The sequence below is a fragment of the Oncorhynchus kisutch genome, unplaced genomic scaffold (assembly GCF_002021735.2).
Source record: "Oncorhynchus kisutch isolate 150728-3 unplaced genomic scaffold, Okis_V2 scaffold635, whole genome shotgun sequence".
Classification (NCBI taxonomy): Eukaryota; Metazoa; Chordata; class Actinopteri; order Salmoniformes; family Salmonidae; genus Oncorhynchus; species Oncorhynchus kisutch.
In genome coordinates this window covers 377,639-387,638 of record NW_022262580.1, presented here as the reverse complement: position 1 = coordinate 387,638, position 10,000 = coordinate 377,639, and the positions used below count along the sequence as shown (strand labels likewise).

General features: G+C 48.1%; 1 protein-coding gene across 1 annotated transcript in view; it reads right to left on the bottom strand.

Moving 5' to 3' along the window:
* The window catches only part of LOC109886697 (uncharacterized), an 82,982-nt gene extending 76,070 nt beyond the window's left edge, over window positions 1–6,912 (bottom strand). The window contains 2 exon segments of the mRNA XM_031815822.1: window positions 3,804–5,642; window positions 6,582–6,912. Of these exon segments, the coding sequence (XP_031671682.1) occupies window positions 3,804–5,642; window positions 6,582–6,912 (2,170 nt within the window).
* Between the last annotated feature and the right edge of the window lie 3,088 nt (window positions 6,913–10,000).

Genomic DNA, 10,000 nt, shown 5'->3' with positions numbered 1-10,000 from the left:
CAAATGATTCCATGTGACACCCACACATCCAATTCCAGTAACAGGTGTGTGGACACTAAGAGACTGTCAAACACACTATATCCTGATGAGGGGAGACAGAGACCCTGTCAAACACACTCTCCTGATGAGAGGAGACAGAGACTCTGTCAAACACACTATCTCCTGATGAGGGGAGACAGAGACTCTGTCAAACACACTATCTCCTGATGAGGGGAGACAGAGACCCTGTCAAACACACTATCTCCTGATGAGACGGGACAGAGACTCTGTCAAACACACTATCTCCTGATGAGAGGGGACAGAGACTCTGTCAAACACACTATCTCCTGATGAAGGGAGACAGAGACCCTGTCAAACACACTCTCCTGATGAGAGGAGACAGAGACTCTGTCAAACACACTATCTCCTGATGAAGGGAGACAGAGACCCTGTCAAACACACTATCTCCTGATGAGAGGAGACAGAGACTCTGTCAGCACCTAACAAAGGCTGCCCTTTGTTGCCCAAAAATACTTTTTGAAATGATGAATGAGATTATGTTGAAAATCAGCCTTCTGATCAAACGATAAACACGTAGTCAAGGCAAACAGTTTCAATATTTAATAAGTAAATACGACACATCACCTATCCCAACTGACACACTGGCTTCAGATATGACATCACCTATCCAACTGACACACACTGACTTCAGATATGACATCACCTATCCTAACTGACACACACTGACTTCAGATATGACATCACCTATGCTAACTGACACACACTGACTTCAGATATGACATCACCTATCCTAACTGACACACACTGACTTCAGATATGACATCACCTATCCTAACTGACACACACTGACTTCAGATATGACATCACCTATCCTAACTGACACACACTGACTTCAGATGTGACATCACCTATCCAACTGACACACACTGACTTCAGATATGACATCACCTATCCTAACTGACACACACTGACTTCAGATATGACATCACCTATCCCAACTGACACACACTGACTTCAGATATGACATTACCTATCCTAACTGACACACACTGACTTCAGATATGACATCACCTATCCTAACTGACACACACTGACTTCAGATATGACATCACCTATCCCAACTGACACACACTGACTTCAGAGATGACATCACCTATCCAATCCAAGTTTACAGAAACCAACGAGCAACACAACGCATCACTCACTACAAAACCCAAACAACTTGAGTGAATTTCAACTCAAACCTCCACTGCGGATAGGGTGTAAATCAGGGTTACGGCGAGGGAAAAAACTATTTGATCCTCTGCTGATTTTGTACGTTTGCCCACTGACAAAGAAATGATCAGTCTATAATTTTAATGATAGGTTTATTTGAACAGTGAGACAGAATAACAACAACAAAAGTCCAGAAAAACACATGTCAAAAATGTTATAAATTGATTTGCATTTTAATGAGGAAAATAAGTATTTGACCCCTCTGCAAAACATGACTTAGTACTTGGTGGCAAAACCCTTGTTGGCAATCAGAGGTCAGATGTTTCTTGTAGTTGGCCACCAGGTTTGCACACATCTCAGGAGGGATTTTGTCCCACTCCTCTTTGTAGATCTTCTCCAAGTCATTAAGGTTTCGAGGCTGACGTTTGGCAACTTGAACCTTCAGCTCCTCCACAGATTTTATATGGCATTAAGGTCTGGAGACTGGCTAGGCCAGGACCTTAATGTGCCCAAGATTTGATGGTACCGTCCATCGTCCGGTGAAGTTGTCCTGTCCCATTCGCAGAAAAACACCCCCAAAGCATAATGTTTCCCCCTCCAAGTTTGACAGTGGGGATGGTGTTCTTGGGGTCATAGGCAGCATTCCTCCTCCTCCAAACACAGCAAGTTGAGTTGATGCCAAAGAGCTCCATTTTGGTCTCATCTGACCACAACACTTTCACCCAGTTGTCCTCTGAATCATTCAGATGTTCATGGCAAACTTCAGACGGGCATGTATATGTGCTTTCTTGAGCAGGGGGACCTTGCGGGCGCTGCAGGATTTCGGTCCTTCACGGCGTAGTGTGTTACCAATTGTTTTCTTGGTGACTATGGTCCCAGCTGCCTTGAGATCATTGACAAGATCCTCACGTGTAGTTCTGGGCTGATTCCTCACCGTTCTCATGATCATTGAAACTCCACGAGGTGAGATCTTGCATGGAGCCCCAGGCCGAGGGAGATTAACAGTTATTTTGTGTTTCTTCCATTTGCGAAATAATCGCAACAACTGTTGTCAACTTCTCACCAAGCTGCTTGGCGATGGTCTTGTAGCCCATTCCAGCCTTGTGTAGGTCTACAATCTTGTCCCTGACATCCTTGGAGAGCTCTTTGGTCTTGGCCATGGTGGAGAGTTTGGAATCTGATTAATTGATTGCTTCTGTGGACAGGTGTCTTTTATACAGGTAACAAGCTGAGATTAGGAGCACTACCTTTAAGAGTGTGCTCCTAATCGCAGCTCGTTACCTGTATAAAAGACACCTGGGAGCCAGAAACCTTTCTGACTGAGAAGTGGTCAAATACGTATTTCCCTCATTAAAATGCAAATCAATTTATAACATTTTTGACATGCGTTTTTCTGGATTTTTGTTGTTGTTATTCAGTCTCTCACTGTTCAAGTAAAACAACCATTAAAATTATAGACTGATCATTTCTTTGTCAGTGGGCAAACGTACAAAATCAGCAGGGGATCAAATACTTTTTTCCCTCACTGTAGGGCTGCTGGTTGTATCTGAACAGGGATCACAGACAGACAGGAGCTCTATAAGGACATGGATCTACAGCCGTTGCTGCTGGTTGTACCTGAACAGGGATCTCAGACAGACAGGAGCTCTATAAGGACATGGATCTACAGCTGTAGGGCTGCTGGTTGTATCTGAACAGGGATCTCAGACAGGAGCTCTATAAGGACATGGATCTACAGCCGTTGCTGCTGGTTGTATCTGAACAGGGATCTCAGACAGGAGCTCTATAAGGACATGGATCTACAGCCTTGCTGCTGGTTGTATAAATAGTGCCACCATTTAAAAACAGACCTGTTAGGTAAAGCTGATTATCATGTCAGGGAGGAGAGGAGAGGAGCTGGGAGGGGAGGAGAGGAGTTGGGGAGGAGAGGAGAGGAGCTGGGAGGGGAGGAGAGGAGTTGGGGAGGAGAGGAGAGGAGCTGGGAGGGGAGGAGAGGAGTTGGAAAGGAGAGGAGAGGAGCTGGGAGGGGAGGAGTTGGGGAGGAGAGGAGAGGAGTTGGAGAGGAGAGGAGTTGGGGAGGAGAGGAGAGGAGTTGGGGAGGGGAGGAGAGGAGGAGGGGAGGAGAGGAGTTGGGGAGGAGAGGAGTTGGAGAGGAGTTGGGGAGGAGAGGAGTTGGAGAGGAGTTGGGGAGGAGTTGGGGAGGAGGGGAGAGGAGTTGGAGAGGGGAGGAGTTGGAGATGATAAGAGAGGAGAGGAGTTGGGGAAGAGAGGAGTTGGGGAGGAGAGGAGAGGAGTTGGGGAGGAGAGGAGAGGAGGGATAGCGAGGTCAGAGGAGTTGGAGAGGAGGGATAGCGAGGTCAGAGGAGTTGGGGAGGAGAGGAGAGGAGGGATAGCGAGGTCAGAGGAGTTGGAGAAGAGGATTTGCGATGTCAGAGGAGTTGGAGAGGAGAGACAGCGAGGAGGAGTGTGGTTACTTGTATCAGACGAGGCAGCCATGGTAGAAACAATGACAGGAGAGGAGTTGGAGAGGAGGGATAGCGAGGTCAGAGGAGTTGGAGATGAAGAATAGCGAGGAGGAGCGTGGTTACTTGTATCAGACGAGGCAGCCATGGTAGAAACAATGACAGGTGGCCCCGTTCTCCGTCCTGTCGTCCTGTTGTTGTTAAGGGTCTGTATCTGGTGGGAGGAGGACGACGCTCCGACGACCACACCGCTCTCCCCTGCATCAGACACCCCCTTCCTCAGCAGCTGGGGGCTGTGCAGGGGGCTCTGAACCACCCCAGGTGACATGGGGGGCATGTTGGGGGCTCTCTTCATGAGCTCCATGGGGGAGTAAGAACCAGAGAAGGTTTTGGGGGCCGTTCCTCCGGGGGTGTTGGGGGCAGTAGGCTGCTGGTGCTGCAGGGCGGACATGGCGATGCCGGTGTGGGCGTTGTACATGGATAGCGGTCTTGCCTGGGCGAGGGTGTTACCGTATCCCCCAGAGCTGACGGGGAAGGTCCCTCGGGGTGCTCCGTATGTGGTGGTCTCCAGGAGGTGTTGAGATGGGGCGCTGTTGGGTCTCCTGCCCAGGAACTCTCCCATCCTGGGGCTGAAGGTCTGGACGGAGGTGGGGGGCTGCTGGTGCATCGTGTGGGGGTCCATGGCCATGCTGCTCATCCCCTGGGTCATGTTCTGCATCCCTTGCATGTAGAGGTTGTTGGTGTGTCCGAAGCTGTTGGCGCGGCCTCTAATGCGCTGCTGAGCGGCTAAGGCCGACTCGCCAGGCTGCTGCTTACAGTGGAGCACCACGCTGGACAGCGCTCGGGCCTGGCCCAGATTAGTGGCTATAGAACGGACGTCATGATCCTCCATGACCCCCAGCATAGAGGTGGAGTCAAAGCCCTGCTGGAGTAGTAAGCTGATGGTGCTGTCCGCCAGACCCTCGGCTCTGAGGAACGCCAGGAACCCTGGGTCCACCATCCTCTTGGGATCCATATTCATCGCCGCGCTAGGGTGGTGCTGTTGTTGGACCATGGTAGAGCCAGGGTCGTATCCCGGGTCGTAGGGCAGCCTCTGGGATGCCACAGCACCGTAGCGCTGGAGGGAACCGTCCATGTGTCCGTGCTGTTGGGTAGCAGGGTCCACCATGAGACTGGTGGTGGCGGCAGTCTGTCCAACACCAACCCGGGGGTCCAACGGGAGGCTGTAGATGGCACTGTAGAGGGGAGGGTGATAAGCGGAGAGAGAGGGGAGAGGCTGAGGCTGGGCTGCAGTGTAAACAGGAAGCGGGGGCTGGACCCCGTAGCAGGCAGGAGATGGAGCCCTGCAGACACCAGTGCTGTGCTGGAAGTCTGGGATCATCTTGGCTTCCCGGTACGACCGGCTGAGCTCGTTGTGAGCGGGAGAGGGAGGAGGAGGAGGGGGAGGGCCTGGGGCAGGCGTAGGAGCTGGGAGGGGAGGGGCAAACCTGGCGTGTCCTTGATCCCAGGCAGACGCAGTAGAAACACCAGCTCTAAACCCCCCTCGTCCACCGGTGAGCCCGGACATCCCATAATGCGACGCTGATCCGTTAAGCAGGTGATGCTGCTGCTGGCTGGTCCTATATAAGGAGGAGCCGTCTTCAAGACAACGAGGAGATAAGCTCCTGGACATAGCCGGGGCCGTGTTGTCCGGTGGGGGTGCCTTCTGGTAGTAATTCTGTTGGGGTGGAGCTGGAGGAACCACAGAAGAGGCCCTGGCTGCCATTATTTGCCTGAGATAGAGGCTACTCAGCTCGGGTACTGAGTTCTTCCTCACCAGGGTGTGTGGAAGTGGTTGTCCATGTCTCTCTGGGTAGAGTTGGTAGATCTGGTTGGGGTACATGGCTTCGTCCTTCTGAGGTAAAAAGTCTGAGGGAGGAGGGCGTAGTTCGGGAGGCAGCTCGTACCAGACCCCGCCCTCGCCCCCTACCAGCGCCACAGAATTCCTGCGCCCCTCAATTGTGACGGCGTCTTCGTGACCCTGTCGTTCCCCTATGTCCCTAAACTGTCCCTCACTAGTCCGTCCGAGTCCCGGACTGGAGGGGTAACTGTTCTCCCCTTAAGGCTGTGCTGTCATGTAGCTCCACACGGCCAGGCTGTCACTAAATTATTCACACCTGGAAACAGAGCGCCATGAGGAGGCAAACGAATGGGGACGTGACAAACACACAGCCACTGTGTAAACACACACACACACACACACACACACACACACACACACACACACACACACACACACACACACACACAAAAACCCACACTGTGTAAACACACACACACACACAAAAACCCACACTGTGTATACACACACACACAGACAAAAACCCACACTGTGTATAGACACACACACACACACACACACACACACAAAAACCCATCTTGTAAGGCCTGCTATTTAAATTGACCCCAGAGACAATGCTTGTACTGGGATGGTGTCACGTTCACATAGGATTGTGGGTAAACTTGGTGTAAAAAAAACATGCGGTAGTCACTGAGCTACAATGGAGGAGGAGGGGTCAGGGTAATCCAATCAGGTTGATCCTTTTCTCTGGCAGGAAGGAGGGTTCAGTTCACTAGCCTCTCCTCTCCCCTCCCCCCTCCCCTTGAAAAACAACCTAGACACACAAAACATAGAATTCCCACCCAACTCACGTCCTGACCAACTAAAACATACAAATAACACAATAACTAGGGTCAGAAGGTGACAGAGGGCAACTCTCTCGGAGGTGGTGTCGACGGCTGATGGAAAACCATATGAAGAGAAGGTTTTTTTTAGGATGCTCAGTTCGTGGGTCTCCAGCGCAGCGTAGGAGGACATTTTAAATGGACGGTTTGGAAATCCCACTCAAATGTGGACAATGATACATTGGCATCTGTCGGCCATCTTGATCTTGATCATGATACATTGGCATCTGTCGGCCATCTTGATCTTGATCATGATACATTGGCATCTGTCGGCCATCTTGATCTTGATCATGATACATTGGCATCTGTCGGCCATCTTGATCTTGATCATGATACATTGGCATCTGTCGGCCATCTTGATCTTGATCATGATACATTGGCATCTGTCGGCCATCTTGATCTTGATCATGATACATTGGCATCTGTCGGCCATCTTGATCTTGATCATGATACATTGGCATCTGTCGGCCATCTTGATCTTGATCATGATACATTGGCATCTGTCGGCCATCTTTGTTGTGTCGCCTGCCTGACGCTGTCAAACAGATTTACTCAGTTGTGGAAAAAGTAACAAGTCTCATTAGTAAAAGTCAAAGTTAAAGATACCTTGATAGAAAATGACTCAAGTAAAAGTCACCCAGTAAAAATGCTACTTGAGTAAAAGTATAAAAATCATTGAGACACAAAGAATTTTAAATAAATAAATAAAACAAAACCTAATGTTGATAAACTCCCATATCTACTGGGTGAAATACCACAGTGACCAATCACAGCAGCAAGAGTTATGACCTGTTGCCACGAGAAAAGGGCAACCAGTGAAGAACAAACACCATTGTAAATACAACCCGTATTTATGCAAATTTATTTCCCCTTTTGTACTTTTTGCTTTTATTAATTTATTAATTTATTATTTATTTATTACTTTAACTATTTACACATCGTTACAACACTGTATATATATATATAATATGACATTTGAAATGTCTTTGTTCTTTTGGACCCCTTTGTGAGTGTCATGCTTACTGTTGATGTTTGATTGTTTATTGTTTATTGTTTATTCCACTTGCTTTGTAAACATATGTTTCCCAAACCAATATAGCCTTTTAAAATGAACTGACGGAGAGAGATAGAGAGCGAGAGAGTACGAGACAGCCCTGGAATGATTTAGATAGAGTTGACTGACTGTAAGAAACCTTTCAGCTATTAAACTTTCATAGGGACTTAATAAATGACGAGCATGACTGGGGCAACTTGAACATTCTAGTCAATTACTGTGATTGTACAGAATATAAAGTTTTAACAAGCCTCAAGACTGTTTTACATTCTAACAAGAGTCTTGGGAGAGAAGAGAGAGAAAAGAGAGAGAAGAGAGAGAGAAGGAGAGAGAGAAGAGCGAGGAAGACACAGAGAGAGGAAGAGAGAGGAGAGAAAAAAAGGAGAGACAGAAAGAGAGGAAAGAGAGAGGGACAGAGAGAGAGGAGAGAGAGAGTAGAGAGAGAGAGAGGATTAGAGACAGAGGGAGAGGGAGAGAAAGAGAGGAGAGAGAGACAGAGAGAGAGAGAGGAGGGAGGGAGAGGGAGAGAGAGGAGAGAGACAGAGGGAGAGAGAGAGAGAAGAGAGACAGAGGGAGAGATGAGAGAGAGAGACAGACAGACAGACAGAGAGAGAGGAGAGAGGGAGAGATGAGAGAGAGAGAGAGACAGAGACAGAGGGAGAGGGAGAAAGAGAGGAGAGAGACCGAGGGAGAGAGAGGAGAGAGACCAAGGGAGAGATGAGAGAGAGAGAGCAAGAGAGAGAGGAGAGAGACAGAGGGAGAGATGAGAGAGAGAGAGAGAGAGACAGAGGAGAGAGACAGAGGGAGAGAGAGAGAGAGAGAGAGAGACAGAGAGAGGAGAGAGACAGAGGGAGAGATGAGAGAGAGAGGGAGAGAGAGACAGAGGGAGAGATTAGAGAGACAGAGAAAGAGAGACAAAGGAGGAGGAGAGGAAAAAGCACATGGTTCCACCTCCTCCTTTCCAGCCATGCATCATTATGTCAGTCAGTGGCTGGTGCATGTTGGGAGGGAGGACAGGAGGGATAGAGGGCTGCATAGCAGAACAACTACTGTACCCCTCATTCATAGCAGAACAACTACTGTCCTGTATTCCTCATTCATAGCAGAACAACTACTGTCCTGTACCCCTCATTCATAACAGAACAACTACTGTACCCCTCATTCATAGCAGAACAACTACTGTACCCTTCATTCATAGCAGAACAACTACTGTACCCCTCATTCATAACAGAACAACTACTGTCCTGTACCCCTCATTCATAGCAGAACAACTACTGTACCCCTCATTCATAACAGAACAACTACTGTCCTGTACACCTCATTCATAGCAGAACAACTACTGTACCCCTCATTCATAGCAGAACAACTACTGTACCCCTCATTCATAGCAGAACAACTACTGTACCCCTCATTCATAACAGAACAACTACTGTCCTGTACACCTCATTCATAGCAGAACAACTACTGTACCCCTCATTCATAACAGAACAACTACTGTACCCCTCATTCATAACAGAACAACTACTGTCCTGTACCCCTCATTCATAACAGAACAACTACTGTCCTGTACCCCTCATTCATAGCAGAACAACTACTGTACCCCTCATTCATAACAGAACAACTACTGTACCCCTCATTCATAGCAGAACAACTACTGTACCCCTCATTCATAACAGAACAACTACTGTCCTGTACCCCTCATTCATAGCAGAACAACTACTGTACCCCTCATTCATAACAGAACAACTACTGTACCCCTCATTCATAAGAGAACAACTACTGTACCCCTCATTCATAACAGAACAACTACTGTACCCCTCATTCATAGCAGAACAACTACTGTCCTGTACCCCTCATTCATAGCAGAACAACTACTGTACCCCTCATTCATAACAGAACAACTACTGTCCTGTACCCCTCATTCATAACAGAACAACTACTGTACCCCTCATTCATAGCAGAACAACTACTGTACCCCTCATTCATAGCAGAACAACTACTGTCCTGTACCCCTCATTCATAGCATAACAACTACTGTACCCCTCATTCATAGCAGAACAACTACTGTCCTGTACCCCTCATTCATAGCATAGCAACTACTGTACCCCTCATTCATAACAGAACAACTACTGTACCCCTCATTCATAACAGAACAACTACTGTACCCCTCATTCATAGCAGAACAACTACTGTACCCCTCATTCATAGCAGAACAACTACTGTCCTGTACCCCTCATTCATAGCAGAACAACTACTGTACCCCTCATTCATAGCAGAACAACTACTGTCCTGTACCCCTCATTCATAGCATAGCAACTACTGTACCCCTCATTCATAACAGAACAACTACTGTACCCCTCATTCATAGCAGAACAACTACTGTACCCCTCATTCATAGCAGAACAACTACTGTCCTGTACCCCTCATTCATAACAGAACAACTACTGTACCCCTCATTCATAACAGAACAACTACTGTACCCCTCATTCATAGCAGAACAACTACTGTACCCCTCATTCATAGCATAACAACTACTGTACCCCTC